The following is a 20473-nucleotide window of genomic DNA, read 5'->3' on the forward strand; positions in this document are numbered from 1 at the left end:
TAACACTTATAATTCTCAAAGTTCTAGAGATATTTAAGAAAACTTAAAAGTATAAATTTGAGCTATAATTCTTACTATTGTTTTTGGAAGTTAATTTAGCTCTCACCAGCATAGTCCCATGGGATCAGTTCAGTGGGGAATGGACTAAAGAGCTCTATTGTTAATATCAATGATAATGATAATAATTGTAGCCTGACAGAATTCACATTTTTCTAAAGCATAATAACCTCAATTATCATTATAACTCTATTGACATCTCCTGGAACATTATTTTGACTGTTCACAAATGACCATTCATATTTTAGTGTTCTAAAGCAGTTTTTATAACCTGAAGTCCATAAACTTGATTTTAAAATATTTTGATAATTTTAATACAACTGGTTACCTTTGTAGCCATATAGATTTCATTTTATGCATTTAAAGACATTCTGAGAAGAGGTTCCTAGGTTTTACCAGACTACGTAAGGGACTCTTGGCACTGCACACACACACACACACACACACACACACACACACACACACACACAGACACAGATGAAGAATGTCTCTTCAAAACAAGTCACAAAAATGGGTACAAAGCTCTGTCATTAATCAACCTCAGTAGTCCCCAATTTGGAATTTGGATTCATTTGAAAATAAGAAAAATGCTGAACTAAGGAAAAATATATAAAACACCAGTTTAAAAAACATTAATTCATATGGCTTCAAAACCTTGGTTTTGAAGTAACCTTGGTTACAAAAGTACAGCCAGTAAAGTTAAAGCAGAGCATGTCCATTTGTCTTTTTTTATTTTTTTTACAAAAAGAAAAAAAAATATTTTACTTTACAAAAATTAGTTTAGAATACTAAAGTCAGATTTTATACAAATATCTTTACAAAACTGAATTATACATAGAAAAAAAACCCAAAATGATTTAAAATATATAATATTCTTTACATGGATTATTACATTACTAAGGTATCATTTGGATAAGATTTAAAAATGAAAGTAGCTTCAAACATCATGTTCAAAATGCATTCCTTAAGAGTCCAGGAAAACTACTCAATGCTCTCACTGTCCACCTATGTTAAGGTATGGTGTTTTACAATGAATCAAGACAGAACTGTGAAGTAACATTTAGGAAAACCCAAAAAATTACTGTGAGATAGCAGGTTCAGAACATTCAAATTATCTTCATTTCCTAGGATCTACATTGCAGCTTATCCACTTAGGTAAATTACTCTATTCTTATTTTTAGTTATGGATGGACATTATTATTTGGTAGCACTAAGTCCACTCTGAGATTATATGTGGACTATAAAGATAGAATTTCAGGGTTTTAGACTAATTTCTAGAGTTTAAACAGGTAATTAGAAAACTCTTTCTATCCAGGCACAAAATAAAAAAATGTACAAGTAAAAAGTAAAAAATAAAGAGTGCCTAGCAAAAACAAGGGATGGATGGACATTCAGGACTCTCCACAGGTATTCTCATATATCAGGAGAAAGCAAGGAAGTTCTCTGGACACTGAATGTGGCAAACTTTCGGGAGAATGTGGTTAAGAGTCCCATGAGATTGGCAGAAACAATCTGCACCATAGGAGGGAATTTTCAAATCAGTGAAACCACAGATCCACATGAGTCTTTACCATCTACAGAGGTTTCTATAAGTCAGTAATTTATGAGCATTCATAATCAACAATGGCATTCCTATTCCTTTCCCAGGGAGTATTTATTATCATCAGTAGATTTAAAAACCAGAAGTTAAAATTGGAATAGGTTCCTACCAACTTTTATGCCAAAACACTTCATTCTTCTTTGCATATTATTTTAAGCAAGTAATTACCCCTTGTTGTAAGATATATTGCAATATAAAGGAAAAAGCGTGCTCTATTTTTTCTAAAATAAATTATTGAAGATATCTCATCATGGCTTTAAAATACCTATTAAATATGATGTAATATAATAATCCCATGTTTCAAAACCAAAGGGGTGTTATTCTAAGACCCACTCACAGAAAAAGCAAAGTAAGCCAAAGTTGGATTCTTCCCCTTCCTCTAATCCCTCCCCTTTCTCCACCCCAACCCACCACTGAAGAAATAGAATGTATAGTTTCACTCCTAAGACTGAGAAGTCTCCTATGCAACATGGCACACTTAAGCAATATAAGCACAACATAGTACAAGAATGTCCAGAGCTTCCATTTCTACCACCATGAGCATCTTCCTCAACAACACAAGATGCCTATAACTCTTCTTTATAAAGTGTCTGCTTCCTGCCACTGGTGACATCTTCCCCACTGGGTGCCAACCAGGTGAAATATGCCTTTATTGGATCAATGTTCCAGTGTTTGTGAAATGAGATGGGAACTTGGTGAGAAAGATAGTCCTTTGGGTAATCAACTGGTCGAGCCTGGAAGAAAAAGAGACAATTACTTTTTTCCCCCATGGAGGTTTTTGGTTCCATAATCATATCTGCAGTAAGAAGGCTTTATAATCTCAATACTTTTACTAGTAGTTGCAGATGTCCAAAATCACTGCTGGAGTCTTTATTATCACTTTTCCTCTACCTTTTACCTCTGCCTATGGAACTTCTTTCTCATCCTCTTTTTCCTATCCTGGCACTTAAATATGTGTGTGTGTGTATATGTGTGTGCATACACACACACACATACATATTTATATATATGTACATTATTATATGTGTATATATTCATTATTTATATATAAATATAGCACTGAAATAGAATATCAATATAGGTATTTTTATATCTATATCATCTAGTTTTAATAATAAAAAGAATACTTTGTCCCCAACCTCAACCTCTCCTCAGAGGACTACATAAATGACATTTTAAGAATTCAGATGATTTATGGGGGGAAAGATAGGTTTGCCCAGTCTGGGGGGAAAAAAAAGCAGCTTATGCTTTTAGCTTCTTTTTATGATGTTTAGAGTTTTACATTCTCAATCCTTTTGTTCTATCTAGCAAAATCTATGATGGCTAAAATTAAGATTTCACCAGTTCATGTGGACTATGAAGCAGTGTTATGGTAGATATCCATCAAGCCCTTTTGCAAAGATTGTTGGTGGCTTCCTAATCCCCTTGCACATCTGAGTATAGACTGGAGAACCAAGGGGTTCACAAAGGCAGGGGTCATTCAACGTTGTTTCTCCAGTTAAGTGGCATCCCTCAAGGGTACGAAATTTATAATTAGAAGCTATAGCAAAGCTTATGAGGAAGCAAATAGACAGAGGCTATCCATGCAGACTCCTCATTTTCCTTCCTAACACCAATCCCATTCCCTTTTACCACACACATACAGCATATGTGAACGACCTTCAAAGCCATCCCTTCAAACATTAAAGATCCAAGAATCAATCAATAAGCATATATATGTTACATATATACATACATTATATATATATATATATAATATTATCATATAATATATATAATGGCCAGACTTTATATAGCTCTTTAAGGTTCAAAAGGCATTTTAAAGGTGTTGTTCACAATTTGAAGCTCATAACAACTCTGTGAGGAAACTGAAACAGAAAGAAGTTATATGATTTGTTCAATATCATACAGTTGGTAAATGTCTGCAATCTGAAGGGTTCAGACTAAAGTCTTCAATTAATTTCTTATTATATAAATGCAAGGATGAAAAAACAACCCCTATACTCAAGGAATTTTTCTTTTAACGGGAATTCTTGCCTTACAGACATGAATGACAAAGTGAGATGAATTACTGCATATTGAATTATTAACAGATCTAGTGTTTAAATGTACAGCCTCTGATATAAGGAGAATGATATCCTATTTCTTACCCATATACCACTTATTAAGAGATAGCTAGGTGACACTATGATAAACAGAGAACTGGGCCAGTGGTCAAGAAGACCCAACTTCAAATCTGGCCCCAGACACTTACTAGTGGCATGTCACCAGCAAATCATTTAATCTCTTACTCAGTTTCCTCCATTGCATAATGGAGATAATAATAGGATCTACCTTACTGGGTTGTTGTGAAAATCAAATAAGATATTGACACTTAAAATAAATACTTATTCTCATTAAGGGAATAGATTATAACTGAATAATCCTAAAAAAATGGCCTTGGGAAAGATATCTCATCCATCTCTCTTATAACCAAAGCATATGGTTTCTCTTTTAAAGTCCTTGTCATTGTCAAATGATTCAACATCAAAAATTGACATGACTTTATCATTGACAATGAAAATAATGAAAAAGCTTTACCATCTGCTTTACTACTGCACCCCAACAACTGTAGAATCTTTCAATCTGACTTGTAGCTGAGATCCTCCATATGTATTATCCTTGCCATTACAATGTGAACTCCTTGAAAGCAAGTATTATCTTATTCTCTATGCTTTGCACATAATAAATGGCTTTTGCCTTTATTGGTTCACTCATTTATTTTTAAAAGATCTATAAAATGAGGAGTTTGTAATCCTGAAAAGGACAGATACTTCACTCTACTAGCTGAGTGCTATCTTCTTGTTTGTTTTTTTTTCTATTTGTATCCTCCAGTGCACAATGTTTTGTACATAGCATCTAAGTGAGGCCTTAATAAAATGATTTTTATCCATTTATTCATACATAAATGTCACCAAGGGCACTTCAGACTGGAGCCCCTTAGCCAATTGCAAACTAGCCAGCTGCAAAATAGAAAAAGTTCCCTGAGCCAGGGCTCAACTAAAAATCTTAAGTAGCTAGGCATCCTTGGTTTTACAAGTTTTAATCCTTGAAGAAGTTAATAAATAGAAAAGAGCTGTACTGGAGAAGAGTAGACCAGAAAATATATCCATCCTTTGATGTTATTTGTAGGATTCTCTGAGGCTTAACTAGTAGGAAGGAAGGAAAGGAAAAGTCAGGGGAGACATATGGTTGGATTTTTTGTTTTCACTCCCCATTCAGTCCTTAGCTTATTTCACAGTGGCCCCAGAAAGGAAACCTGAGAGCAAAAGAGGTAAATCCTCACTTATTCTGCATGGCTGAAAATGAACCATTCACATTACTAACACAGCTAACAGGAAATAATAATAACACTTATAATTTCACTCTGTTAATGTAGATTGCAAAAGGGTCTGACAGTCTCAGGAAGTCATGTTGGGAGAATCTAGTACATGTGCTAATCATTTTCAATAAATGAGATACGGCAAAAGAACAAGATGAAGCTTATGGAAAGTGAAATCCATTCAGAAAAGTGTGTGTTGAATATCCAGGAGTCTTGTAAAGGAATAAATGTATTTAAAATACCAAGAGAGACATCCTTTACAGATTCCCATTTGAGGATGAGAAAATAGAACATACTGAACAGATGTATGGAGAATACTGACTAGTTGTTTTCCAACTTCACTAAATATAAACAAAGGAATCAATGCCTAAACTGTAGTCAGGGGAATATAAGTAGGGGTGAAATATGAACTTTGTCGTTTTAACATAGGGTTTCTTAATCTTATTTTACATAAATGCCTCTGTGGGCAATCTAGTGAAGTCTATGGATCCTTTCTTAGAACAATGTTTTTGAAATACATAGAATACAATACATAGCATTAAAATGGGAGCTAGTAATATTGAAATATACTTTTGAAAACATATATATTCATATGCATATGCATGTTTTTAAGTTCATGGACTCCACATTAAGATCTCCTAAGAGTTGGACACACACTGAATTGTACAAAATAAAAAGATGCTGTTCTGTTCTTCTCTAGACCTGAAATCAAAGAATTTAAAGACAAATATTACTGTAAAGATCCTGGGCAGTTCACAACCATTATGAACTTCAGCCTTCTCATCTGCTACTTGTGGTATCTTACCCCACAGTGCTGTGCTTCATAAATCTTAAAACATCATAGAAATGTGAGCTATTAGAGGTCATCCAGATAGATCATAGGACTTGGAATGGAAGGCCACCTACATTTTATAGATGAGGAAACCAGGTCCACAGGGATTAAGTGACTTACTTAGAGTCAAACATGTAGGAATTAACAGAGGGGGGATTCCAATAGAGATTTTCCAACTCCAAATCTAGAATTTTTTTCATTACCTGATTTCAAACCTGCTTTGGATACTTCTTACCTGTTCAACCATAGGCAAGTCACTCTGCTAACTTTAATTCTCAGTTTCCTCATCTGTAATAGGGGGTTAATAATAACACCTTTCTCACAGAGTTATTATAAGGCCCACATATGATAACCAACTCTGGATGTAAAGAGATGGACTGGACTTATTCTGAGCTCCTTTCTAGAATTAAGATTCTGTTACAACCCATTCCCTGAAATAGATAATCTGTCGAAAAGCAACCAAGTAGAGGAGTTTGAGGTTGAACATTAATGTTAAATCAATATATAATCACAGATGTTCATCTTTCTGTCTCAGAGCACAGACACCTGTCACTGGTATGTCCCTTTGTAGATATCAAGGTCAATTCCCTTAAATTACAAATGTTCCAGGGAGTGAAATGATTTATCCTTAAATCACTTAGGGAATAAGCACCAGAGCTTGGATTGAGAACCCAAATTTCTGAATCTCAGCTTGGTATTTTTTTCCATTATGCCAGACTTACTTTACAAAATAAAAAAAAAATTCAGTTTTCAAATTTATGTAAAACTTTCTAGGAGATTCTTTAAACATTATAAGATAAAAGAAAACTTGTTAGGAATTCTAGACTCTGCTTATATTTTTCAGCTTTGGAAAAGCCTTAAAATACATTACCTATGGAATATAAATCAGGAATTTTTAAGAATTGAAAAGTAAAAAAAAATTAATTCCTTTAAAATGTCTTCCCTAGAATTTATGCCCAAAGAATAGAATATTATAAAATAATAATCTTTCTCTTGCTGGAAAGAATAGGAGAGTAGGATATATGATCCTTGTCTGATTTTTCCTGTGAGACTCACAGTATTCTATTCTAATATCTTTCTTTCCCTTCTTTTTCTTTTATAGGCCAAGTTTTTTCCTAGATAGCCAAGGCTACTGCCCACATCTAAGAACTTCCATGTTAATATGGAGATAGATTATATCTCTTCTACTCCAAGAGTTTTAATAATTTTTTTTTCACTTTTCACTTGAGATCCAACAAATAAAGAATCTTGTCTACTTTTCTGGGTCTTTATAACCTCATATATCTAAGGTTTAAAATGGGTGAGATCAGTCACAATTTTAAAAGAACAGAAAAAAATGCCCTTTTGTCAAGGAGGGTTTCCTAAGCTGATCATTAGAGCTTTTTTTATCCTTCTTTACAGCATTTAGGCTTGTTAAAGGGATATCTGCCTCATTCAATGATGCAAATGCTTTCTCGGCCTCACTAGGGTTCTCTTCTCCACTGCTATACCTGTCATAGTTTAATTTTTATATTACTAGGGGTAGCAATTGCTATTTGCTGGTGACATAAAATATAAATCCTGTTAGATCTAAAATTGGGGTTTAAATGTTATTTCAATGCTTGGCATCTAAAGTAGACACACATTTAAATTTTTCAAGTCCTGAACTTGAAATACATATCATAGGTGTTGAAGGCACTGTTATTATTAATCAAAGTATAGCACAAAGATTTCATTTTGGAAACATTCATAGACCTAATTCTCTAGAGACTACTAAAAATGGCACAGGAGGAATATATTTCCCTAAAGATTATAATAATGACACAATACACTGCTGATACACCTTGCAAAAATCGCTATTGCTAATCCTTCTTTCCTCCCCCCAAGATGCATCACATGGAACACAACATTGAAGTATAACAGACAAGAGGGAATAAGAGTAAAAAGGATGAAAAAAGGATTTAACAACTTTGAAAGCTGCCAGTTGAATTTATTATATGCTTTAAAAGAGAAGCAAGCTCTACATAACAGAGATCTACAGTCTCATATATAATTTTACTATGTATATAGAACTAACCATTTTATTTGGTATTTGTTAAATTCAGAATAAAAATAAACTATGAAAAAAGAATTAAACTCAAGCCAGAGGGATGCTATTAGATTTGCCCAGGATATCCCATGTTTTTTTTTTTTTTTTTTTTGGTTTGTTTGTTTTGTTTTGTTTTATTTTTGGTTAAAAATGCCCAACAATATGGAAAGAGGCAGGTTTTCCCTGGTCTCTCATGTGGGAGAGATATTTGTCCACATGTTTTTAATCCCACCTTTGTAATGTCTGTATCACAATAGCTCCCCCCACTCTCATTCCTGTTAAACAGGCCTTGATGGGATGCCCATCTAGAACCTGGGTACATATTTCTCAAAACTACTCAAAGAAATGATAGTGAGGAAAGAGAAATAGACTTCTCTAAGGAGAAGAAATCCTTTTATTTTAAAAGTAGCATGGAAAATAATCCTCTCACCTGATGAAAGAGAGGGCTGTGAGTCACCGGGATTCCCAGACCACTGAAACACATGCCAAGGACCATGTCATCTGGGGCATCATTGCTATAACATCGGCACTTGCTGTCCAAAAGCCTCTGGACTGCTTCTCTGCTAAAGACCATACTAACAAAGACATAAAAATAAAACAAAAAGCAGAGGGAACTTCAAAGACCATTTGCTTGAATAGTGAAATCTGGTTCAATAGAGACACATTTTTTGATTATGATGAAAAAGTAATTTCTCTGGAGCTCAGAAGCCACTTCATAATTATTCTGGATGAAAGAAATTGTTTTTCTGCTTTTTGTCAAATATTAACACTTGAATAAATATTTTAAACTTGAAACAGATGTTTTCCTTGTGGGTAAATTTCTACTTATTTATACATTTCTCTTCTAACTTCTTGGCAAAAATATGCTGTCTCATGTTCTATCTTTTCCAAATCATCAACTGGAAAATTAAAACACTCCCTGGTATTAGAACTCTCCATGACAATATATATTAGGGTTCTCCCTGGATAATACACAATCCTCTACATCTCAGGAACATTCCTAATTGTTATAGGATATGAATGACTCAGAGGGGCTTCCCAGCTAAAAGATCCCAGAGAACTTGATTATGGCTCCTTACTAACAATAGGGAAAATTAGATTTTAGAGAATTATAAAATCTTAAGAATTGCAAAAGTCTTTGGTGGTCATTTAGTCCAATCACCCACCTAAAGTAGGAATTCTATTTACATCCCTCTGGAACATGACTATTCAGTCTATTTAAATATATCCAGTAAAAGGTAATTCAGTATGAATTACCCCAGCAAACTGAGGGTGGGGACCTTAATTTCTTTTCAAGTTGAGTTAAAATCATTTTCCTTTTAATTTAAACTCAGAGATCTTAAGTGTCCCTTTTATGGACCAAATAATATAAGACTAATCTCTCTTCCCCTTGGTTGCCCTACTTAAATATGGAAGCGTCAAAAGAAAGCAATCATGTGCCCCCTAAGTCTTTTCTTCTTTAGATTTAATAGCCTCAGTTCCTTCAGTTACTCCTCTTTATAATATGATTTTGAATGTCTTCATAGTCCTAACTAACTTTCTTTGAATTTGTTCTAATTGTTTTTTTAGATCTTGGAAGGAAAGGTAAAACTCTTGTTTTCAGGGTTTATTGTCAAAGCTCTACCATTAAAATGTTGTTACTTTGGCCAAGTTGCAGCTTCTCTGGACAATTCTACTTTGGTCTAGTCTGGTCTACTCTGCTACTGAGCTTCACTATTACTTTATGGAAACTTGGGAACTATAAAATATAAGCACAATGTTTGGAAAGATCTGAGCCATTTTGATGTGAGATTGACTTTTCCTACCCTCAACTCACAAAATGAAAGATACATAAGAACATAATCTTTCTCCTTCCCCATACCCATCCAACTCCCCGCAAAAAAGTTAACCTAATGGTTTCAATAAGTTTTCCCAGCCAAGTCTGAAATCTAAACAGAAGACATAAAAATTATTCCTTAAGGGTAATATGAAGAAAACAAATTTCCTACTCATAAATAGGACACAACAATTTCCAAAGACTTCTTAGAAAGCAACCAGAAAGTCACACCACTAATGGAATCTTTCTTTTTTTAGAAATTAATTTTTTCCTCTATGTCAGTTCTATGTCACACTGGCATCATTGGCTTTATATTGGTTCAGATCAATTAGGCTTGAGCTCTGGAGAGGTCAATAAGATGTCTTTTAGTAAGAGATCTTTTGTGGGCCTAATTGGCTTACATTATCACAAAAACAGATCTTGTAACAGGCACATTTCTCTTTCTCTTTTTTTTAGTATACATGTTTATTTTTATTTTTTCTCAATTTCATGTAAAAGAAATTTTAACATTTGTTTTTAAAATTTTTGAGTTCCAAATTCTCTCTGTCCCTCCCTCACCTCCCCTTTCCTTAGGAAGGCAAGCAATTTACACATTGTACATGTATAGTCACAGGCATACTTCTTTTAAAAACCCTACTGGCCAAGAGATGAATGAATGGTAGTGGGAGGGATTTAAATGTAATTTTTATACTAATCAAAGCAATGTCATCTTTTCCATTCAATTCAACAAACATTCATTTTAAATTGTTATTAAATATCTAATTGTGCTAGGTCATGGGGAAAATACAAAGTTCTGATGACAAAGCTATTACTCATATGGAACAAGAGACGTTTATTAAATATTCAAGGCCTGGATATGAACTGATGCTAAGTGAAATGAGTAGAATCAAGAGAACATTGCAGGGGCAGTTAGGTGGCTCAGTGGATAGAGCACCAGCCTTGAATTCAGGAGGACCCGAGTTCAAATCTGGCCTCAGACACTTAACACTTCCTAGCTGTGTGACCCTGGGCAAGTCACTTAACCCCAGCCTCAAAAAAAAAAAAAAAAAAAAAAAAAAAAAGAGAACATTGCATACAGCAACAAGATTAGGTGATGATCAATTGTGGTCCTTTTCAACAATAATGTGATTCAAAGCAATTCCAATAGACTTTTGATGAATAGAACCACCTGCATCCAAGAAGAGGAATGGGGACTGAATATGGATCACAAGATAGTATTTTCACCTTTTTTATTGTTGTTTGGATTTTTCTTTTTCTTTTTGATTTGGTTTTCTTGTGCAGCATGATAAATGTAAAAATACGTATAGAAGAATTGTACACATTTAACATATTTTGTATTCTTTGCTGTCTAGGAGAAAGAGTGCGGAGAAGGGAAGGAGAAAAAAATTTGGAACACAAGGTTTTGCAAGGGTGAATGTTGAAAACTATCTTTGCATGCATTTTGAAAATAAAAAGCTAATTTAAAAAATTTTGAAAAAGACTTATCCAGGCTAAGATCTAATCAGACAGTAAAAGAAATTCTAAATTTAAGCTAATGGGTGCATTTCTGTTCATTGTGTTTTCTCAGACAGGTCTGTGAAAATATGGATTCTCCCTTTTGTCAGACAAGTGATATGGAAATTAATGTCTCTTTGACTAAGATTTGGGTGGCTTAAGTCACATACTCTAAGATCCTCATTTTAATACAGCCCACCTTCTATTGTTTTAACCACTCATAGTTGACTGCCAGTTCTCAAGAACATCTACTCTTCAGAGAGCATATAAACTGTTCATCCACTGTCATTAGGGGTCTTTGATCTAAGAGAGATCATTCTTTATGAATAACTATTAATAACCAAAGAATATTAACCAAAGAATAACCATTCTTTATTAATAAATGTGGTCTTATTATTATACAGAAACTACATTTTTCAAAATTTTTAAAATCTTCATATGTTATAGCCCTGAATTAAGGGAGTGGTCATGTAAGGAAAAAAATAAACAAACAATGTTATGGAGATAGAGATGGCAAGTTTTGACAAGTAAGTAGAAATGTGGAGGGAGATAAGTCATAAACCAAGGATGAAGCAGAGGTTGTGAATCTTATATTCTGAAAGGCATTGGAAAAAAATTAAGGATCTGGATTGTAATGCCAGTTCTGCTATTTACAACTTATATGTCACTGAATAAATTACACACTGTCACTTCTGGGCTTTAGCTTCCTTGTTAGGAAAAAAATATGGAAGAAATAGGGAAAGTTCAAATGGAAATAGGAAAGTTCAAAAGATTTTAGAGAAATAATGATTTTTTTTTGATATGTTGAGTTTGAGAACATGGAATACAGAGGGAGAAAAATATTCATAAGACAAGTGATAATATGGAAATGAACTTCATAATAAAAACCAGGGCTGGATATAGGTCTGAGATGTGGAAATCATCATATGCACAAAGATGATGACTGAATCCTTCGATATTGATGAGATTAGCAAGAGACAGCACAAAGATATACCATTAAGAAGTATGATATAGATGGTAAACTAGGAAAGGAGAATAGGAAAGAACAGCCAGAACAAGAAATAATATCATAAAAACTCCAAAAAAATAAAGTATACAACAAACAGAGGAGTGGTCAACAGAATGAAAAGGGTTTGTTAACTAACTTTAAATTAAATGATCATTGATTTGGAACTGGTAGAACTTAGGGACATAATCAAGTTCAATCCTTTGATTTTAAAAGATGAAGAAACTAACAACTAATGATTTGCCTAACTTCACCCATATAGTGAGAGGTAGACCTAGGATCTGGTACAGCTTCTTTACAGCTAGGTGGTGCAGTGGTGAGAGTGCTGAAACTGGAATTAGTAGAATTAAATTTTAAAATGGCCTCAGATACCTATTAATTATGTATCCTTGGGCAAATCACTAAATCTCAATGTCTGCCTCAATGTCCTCAGCTGTAAAATAGGGATAATAATAGCATTTGCCACCCAGTATAGTTACGATAATCAAATAAGATAGTATCAGTAAAATATTTAGCACAATGTCTGGTATACAGTAGGCATTTAATAAATATTTGTTTCTTTTCTCTGCCTCTAAATTCAACATCCGCTTCTTTATTTTCCTTTTATAAACATATAGGAAAAGTAGGAATGGGAAGAGACCTTAATAATAATTTGATCCATTTGTATTTCATTTAATTCTGAAAATTTTGACTTAGTAAAACACAAGTTAGGGGTGAATTTTATTGTTAGCAAATCTATAACTTCTTTCTACACACTTTGGACACTAGCTACATAAATAATCCAAATGACCCAAGTACATGTGGACTTGCAATAATAATCTCACTAGAGATATTTCTCTTCCCACCTAGACTATATCTTTTTCTTCCTACTCAAACTGAATCTAACAGCAGAACTTCTGGGTTTCATAATTAACTTGCCATCTCTCAATACCTCAGCTCCAAAAAAGAGAGTAATCAACAAGATAAATCCAAATGTGTCAAGGTAGATTAAGTACCATGGGATTATATAAGAATAAGGCCAATCAATCAATATGTGCCCAGCATTACAAGGGAGCATGGAATAAGGGTAGAGATAGAACTTGTTATTTCATTAGCTATTATTAAGCTAGTTATTTATTTCATTAAGCTATTTCATTAAGAGAAATCCCAGATGATGAAAATCCCTTTACCAATATTGGTCAGCACTTTTTCTGTCATAAGGTCTCAGTGCTCTAACTACTTTTCTAAGACTGAAAGTTGGACAGCTACTTATATCTCATAGCTAAGTGGAACTGAATTCAGCTCTTCCTCTCTTTGAGATCAGCTCTCTTTCCTACATCAGTTGGCAAGGGTGGGTGGGGAACACCCCATTGCATTAGAGAGAAACAGGGAAGGCTTCACAAAGAGAGGAGCACTGGAAAGGGATAAAAGATGTTTATAAATATATTAGGGGAAAGTAAGGACAAAATCAGACAGCAACAGCAGGTCTGGAGGTAGAAGTGAACAATAGGGTCAGTAAGTAGACTCATTTAATTTGGACTGAGATGCAGGAATCAATCCTGATCTCAGAAAACAGATAATAAAACATATCTTTCCCCTCTAAAGAGCAGGGATGGAAAGCTCATATGGAGGCAGTATAGGAGCCTGCAGAGACAGTGTGTAGAACAAAGGACCAGTTCCCTAAATTAAATATTTTTATTTCTGTTTTAATTTGTTATGAATAGAGGGTTCCACCATTTAACAAATATGTGTGTGTGTCCATGCACACATATTTTACATGTGCATGTCTATTAACAAATGACTATAATGTAAAAACAAAAGGCATCAATAAATCATTTTAAATGTTTTTAATGGGAAGTGAGAGTTGCTATTGGTGATTATTTTGGAGATTAATTTTTTTTTGGAGATTAATTTAAATAGGTAAGGACATTAGTCACTTTTAATCTCTGGGCTTTGGTCTCTTCGTCTCTGATGAGGGATTAGACTACATAATTCACAAAGGTCCCTTACAACTCTATAATTCTCCATGTCTGCAGAGATCCTCAAATGAAAAGTTTGGCATTGAGCAAATCAAGTGCTGTAGCAAGCTGTCGTCTCCAGAAGCTGCCGGATCGCTCTCTGGGAAGAGATCTGCTGTGTCTACTCAAATCTCTCAGACAGATTCTTCTTCCTGTAACGAACCGTTGTCTCCAGGCAGTTGCTGTTAACTCTTGTCCTTAGAAGTGACTTCCCTTCCTGCAGAGAGCCCCGTCAAGCCAGATGTAGTGCAGAGTCTTCTCCTTGAATCCTGGCTCTGAATCTCCTCCAGCTCTTATCCTTCTCCAGGCAGACTAACTTTCCAGGCCCACTGTTGTGTCTTTTATCCTCCCAGAGAATGGGCGTGGGATAATGCAAGGGCTTCTGGGAAGAACCACTTCAGCCAATGAGCTTGCTCCTTCTATCAAGTCAACCTGAGTTCTCACCTTGTAATTGTCCAGACAACCTGAATTCTCACCTTGTCACTGTCCAGACAACCTGAGTTCTCACCTAGTAATCCTAACAAAGTGCTATTGAAAAATCACTCCTCCATTATGGCAATGGTACATTGTGCCCTAAACAAAATGCAATTGTGCAACTTTCCAAATTCAAGAAATCCTCACTAAATTGCTCCATAAACCCAAGTTATTTTCTGCCATTCCTCTTATATTTACACTGGAACACTACTTTCAATCATCAGATGTTACTTTGCCTTCTCTCATAAATCACTGCTTTTGCTTCCACTATCTACCATAGTCAGTCAAGCAGTATATATTAAATGCTATAAATTAAATCCTAGATGCTAAACAGATAAAAATACAAAAAAGACATAAAGCCAAATAAACAACAACCACAAAAAAAAAAATAGTGCTCTGAAGGAATTCACAAATGAATGGGAAAGATAACCTTCAAGCAACCATGTCCAAGTAAATGTATAAATTTACTAAAATGAGTCATCTCAAAAGTAAGGCATGGAAGACAGGGAAAGGCTTCTTGTAGAAGGTAAGTCATTTGATGGCTGGAAGGGATTCCTGCATCCCCATCAGGAAAGTCTTTTCCCTCCTTCAAGACTTAATTCAGATGTCTCTGCTTCCATGAAGCTTTTCTGGAACTGTCCCCATTCTCCTCACTCCTGGGGAAAAAGTGACCTGTTCCTCTTCAAATTTCACTTAACCTAACTCCATAAAATTATTAGACACTTACTATGTGACTCTAGGCAAATCACTTAAAGTCTATTTTTTAATCCACCAGAGAAGGAAATAGCAATCCACTCCACTTTGCCAAGAAAATCTCATATGAAGTCATGAGGAATTGGGCACAATTGAGCAACAAATCAGAATCAGGGAGCTTTAGACAGATAGTTAAGTGGCACAGTGGACCTGGAGTCAGAAAGACTTCAGTTCAAATGTAGCCTCATCTACTTTTTAGCTGTATGACTTTGGGGAGTTATCTCAATTTGTTTCAATTTGCTTTTCTGTAAAGCACCTAAATCCTAGGATTGTTGTAAAGATCACATGAAAATATCTATAAATCACATAGCACAGTACCTGGCACACAGTAAGTGTTATATTAATGTAAACTATTAGATAAGGCTTTTTAAAAAGAGCTATAGGGAAATATATGTTCCTAAATAGGGCTTCATAACCAAGGAGAAACAAATACCTCGTGGCTAATGAATTGGTTTTCCCAAAGGGACTGAAAGAAATGGACTAAGGATCCCAACAATGTATTTAGGCAGGTATGTAGTGTAGTGGATATAGCACTTGGAGTCAACCATCTTCCTGAGTTCAACTCACATACTTATTAGTTGTGTGATCCTAGGCAAGTCACTTAACCATTTGCTTCAGTTCCTCATCTGTAAAATGAGCTAAATGTCATACCATTCTAGCATCTTTGTCAAGAAAACCCCAAATGAAGTGATAAAGAGTCAGATGGGACTGAAACAACTGAACGACAAAAATGCCTGTTGAATTAAACAAAAAACAGAATTAAAGTTGTAGAAAACATTTTATAACTTCAAAAAATAAATTATATTTTTTCTTTTTTAAAAAATGGTATTTCCTCTATGGCTTGCCTACTTAGTTTACTTAATTTAATTACTTAATTTAATCAGCAAAAAACATAAACAAAGATTTACTTGATCCCAAGTTTCTGGGCCCTAAAGTGTAATCATGTCCCTGCTGAGATAGCTGCTGAGTTTAGGTTCCCTTTACTGGGTTTGGAATGCTTGGGCCTCTAGAAATCTAGTAATGGGACTCGGTATCAACAATATTTAAAGATCCAAAAGAAGACCTTTGGCGCATTGGATAGATAACCTAAGAAGGAGTTATGGGCAGAAATGGAAAAGACATAGGATACAAAATCCTGGACAGGTTGGAATGTGCATCCACATCAGTGAAATCAAGGAACAGTATAGGCAGAATCCTATACCACAGCTTTCCAACCAGGCTGAACAAGGATACTTTTATACTACAGCCAATGTGAGACAAAGTGTTCTTGCACATAGAGAGGATGACAAAGAGGGTGTGGGTTTACAAATTCACATAAAACTTAGCTTTTTAGAAATTTATAATGAAAACTGGTTCTATATTTGTAAACAAATCAAGATTCTTTTCTTGTTCTCCAAGAAGCTGAGTATAGCTGCAGATATGTGAGAGAGGGAGGCCCCAACTCTGTAGCCTAAAAGAGCAATCTATACCTTTTTAGGACCTTGGACAGCTCAGTGTTGCAGTAGATAAGAGTACTTGGGCCTAAATGAAGTTAGGAAGACCCAGCCTGGCTGTTTGGTACTTGTGTGACTATGGCCAATTTGCTTAATTTTCTTCAGAGGTCTCAACTGTAAAAGGGAGATAATAACAGCACCCACTTCACAGTGTTGTTGTGAGGAACAAATGAGATAATATTTGTAAAGTGATGAACACAGTGTCTAACACATAGCAGATACTTAAATGAATGCATATGCCCTTTCTTTGCCCTTATTCTTCCTTCTAGCCCTGAGGCATAAGAACGACTCTGATTTCCAGTGAGTCAGCGGTCAAAGGATATTGTCCTCCTTCCTGGGCTGCAAATCATAAGTTCTTCTAGACAAGCCTATGTATAGCATGGAAACTCCTCCTACACTAAACAGCTTCCTTATGGGCACTTCCTCTATGGTTTCCTTGTACTTCATGGTTTGCAGAAGGAAACTGAGAGGTAGAGAAGTAGAGTTCCAGCTCAGCCAACTAAAAGAATCATAAAAGTTGACAGGAAGCAGTCCAAGGATATCTACATCTGCTTTCTAGTTGGGGAAGGGTGGGAAGGAATACCTCCTCTAGTTCACATCTGTACTGTACTGTCACAATCCTGGACATGAAGATGCTCAAAACAAAAACAAAAACAAAAAACCCCTCATTTTAATTGATTTTGCACCCATAGGATTATATCAAAATATTTCACCAAAAAAAGACAGTGAACATTCAATGTCAAAGTGATATTTTTGTTTTTGTTTTATCTTGTTTCTTTAAGTCCAACCTGTGATTTCACTGGCATAGGGAAATTTTCAAGAGGAAGTACTCTCTGTTAATGGAGCTCTGCACCTGTCTATAATTTTTGGGCTCATGCACAGGCTCTTTCCTGTTTTTGTGTCATGGACTCTCTCTGGCAGGGTAGGGAGGCCTACAAACCCTCAGTGGTATTTAGGACCTGTCTCCATGGTTCCTTCATTTGCTTTAAGACCACTTTTTACAAGATCATGAACCCTGGCTTAGACAGTGGCTGAGGGCACAAAGGTCATTCTAATAATATGTATCTGAGGCAGTCTTCATGGCTTCAAAGCTAGCTCTCTACTCACTTTTCAATCGCTTTTTAAAAGTATGTATAACAAAACAGAGGAAAGAAAATGGATTGAGCAATTCACTTGTCTGTTCCCTATCATATGTTGTAGAGATGGCGCTGACCTACATTGCTAGGGGTAACTTCCTCACATTGGAGTTCTTTATAACAATGGAAACACAAATCTTATCTGTTTTATAAAATCATAAAGAAATTTCTTAAATATCCTATTTTTAATAGTTTTCTACATTTTCTCCCAAAGAATGAAGCATGTATTTTGATTTTGGGGTAATTTTTCAGTCATACCTCATTTTTTTGTGACTCCATGGGGGGTTTTCTTGGCAAAGATGCTGGAGTGGTTTATGATTTCCTGTCCTGGCTCATTTTACAGATGAGGAAGTTAAGATAAACAGGGTTAAATGATCTGTCAAGGTCACGTAGCTAGTAAGTATTTGAGGCCAGATTCGAACTTATGAAGATGAATCTTCTTGACTCTAAGCCCAGCACTTTATCCACTGCACCATTTAGCTGAAATACAGCTATAAGAACAAAATTACAATCCTCCAAAATTTTGATCCATATATTTTAAAATATACTGACATTAAAAATTAGTTAAGTACTTTAAATAAATACCATTGCAGAATAATATTTTTTAACCAAGTGCTCTGAAATAGGCAACTAAGAGTTATCTACCAAGTCACAGAAGTAGAAGGCATTTCCATAGGAGGAGTTCCATGCCATAAATTGTTTTTTTTTTTTAATCTAAATAACACCTTTATTTTTCAAAAACAGATAACATGAGATTAACATATTTACATCATAGAAGACAGAACTTAGAATGATTATAGATAAATATGAGACATAAGGTTGAGAGGCATTTCAAAATTCAGTTACCCTCCTCCTCCAGTGATGTAGCTGTATCCTCCAGTTCCCAGGCCATAGCCATAACGCTCTCCTAGAAACACTGGTTCACTTGAATCATAACAGCTAAGGAGGTTCCGGAGCCTGGAGATACTAAAATGTCAAAAACATGTATAATTAACAATTACTCCTTTCAAACACAATTCCTGAATAAATGTTGCATGGCTCCTAGGGCCTACTGTGTAATGCATACTAGCTATATGAAATTTTATTATAACTGGGGTTCAAAAAATTTACAGAGGCAGTTAAAAAATGATTGAAATCAACCAACAGTCAACACAGAGGGATTATGAGGATAAGGGATAGCTATATATTACTCTCTGCAATTTCCCTCCCCTCTTCTAAAGATATTTTAAAAGGCCACCTCCACTAAATCTTTCCCTCAAGCCCTGAATAAAAATTCAAATTGGCCAAACTGCTTTTGAAATTATATAATAAAGCTTTCATATACTTCAAGAAGTTATGATTTCATTGTAGTAGGTGTTCCCTATTTACCCCAATGTAGACAGTAACCCTTTTAATAGACAGTTTTCAATTGATTCCTTCTATGGTGACAATTTCCCCAAACTTTGCTAGTCTGGTCCTCAGCTGAAAGACAACTAGTCATTCCTGAGCCTGAACTAGAAATTTTTATAGCTTTGCAGCACCTTCTAAAACTTGCCTTGGAGAACCCAGAATTATCTCTGTATCACCTCAAGGTATTGAAGGAAGAGTTTAAGAGAGAAAAGTTTTTATGCATATAAGAAAGGTACAGTTCCTTTTTTGGCTTTTGCTCTAATAGATTCTGCCAGTTAAAATTTTGTTGAACATATTTCAGTCCTTAAGGAATCATAAGTATGAGGTATGCTTATAGTTCTAGTATCAATAACAAAAATTGTCTATGGGAACTCTTCTGTTTTGGGAACCTTGGTCATACATAATAAATATGCTAATCAATGTGGTAGATAGTTTTACTTTTTATGGAAAGGTACTTTTTATAAGGATGTTGTTTATTGATAAATGATTAATGAGTCAAAACAAAATTATAAATTAAATATTTTTCATTTTCAAAAATGGCAATATGAGTATATGGGCATTTAATAAAAATTAAGGATAAAATTAATCATGATGTTTATGTTAATTGTAATATCTATCTACATATATATATATTTGTGTATATATATATATATATATATATATATATATATATATATATATATATACACATAAATATACAAACTAGAAAATTTGAATAGAGAAAAGATTAGATGGGGAAATATATGAACTAAGCCTTTGGATAAATGTCTAGAATCTGTATCTACACAACGACAAGAATGACTTCTTACCTTATTAATGTGTCATCATCCACAATCACTAACCAAGTTGTTGTATCACTGCTGTGATTCAAAAATCTTTCCAAAATTGCAAAGGTCTTTCCACAATGACCTAAGAAAAAAAAAGCAGTGTAACACATATTGATTACCCATAGATATCAAGTGGCAGAGTCAAGCAGGCAAAATTTTTACTTCTGATA

The 20473-nt window shown here is 34.6% G+C and overlaps 1 protein-coding gene across 2 annotated transcripts in view; it reads right to left on the reverse strand.

The window, feature by feature from the left end:
- Positions 1–766: 766 nt before the first annotated feature.
- B3GLCT (beta 3-glucosyltransferase) overlaps positions 767–20473 on the reverse strand; it is a 135984-nt gene continuing 116277 nt past the window's right edge. The window contains exons 12-15 of one of the 2 annotated variants that reach the window (XM_074303538.1): positions 20286–20385; positions 18934–19053; positions 8349–8493; positions 767–2391 (exon numbers count right to left, since the gene is read on the reverse strand). In XM_074303538.1, the coding sequence (XP_074159639.1) occupies positions 2224–2391; positions 8349–8493; positions 18934–19053; positions 20286–20385 (533 nt within the window). In that variant the 3' untranslated portion in view covers positions 767–2223. The remainder of the gene's footprint in view (positions 2392–8348; positions 8494–18933; positions 19054–20285; positions 20386–20473) is intronic. The other variant, XM_074303539.1, reaches the window with a different exon arrangement.

Source organism: Sminthopsis crassicaudata, chromosome 3 (assembly GCF_048593235.1).
Source record: "Sminthopsis crassicaudata isolate SCR6 chromosome 3, ASM4859323v1, whole genome shotgun sequence".
NCBI lineage: Eukaryota > Metazoa > Chordata > Mammalia > Dasyuromorphia > Dasyuridae > Sminthopsis > Sminthopsis crassicaudata.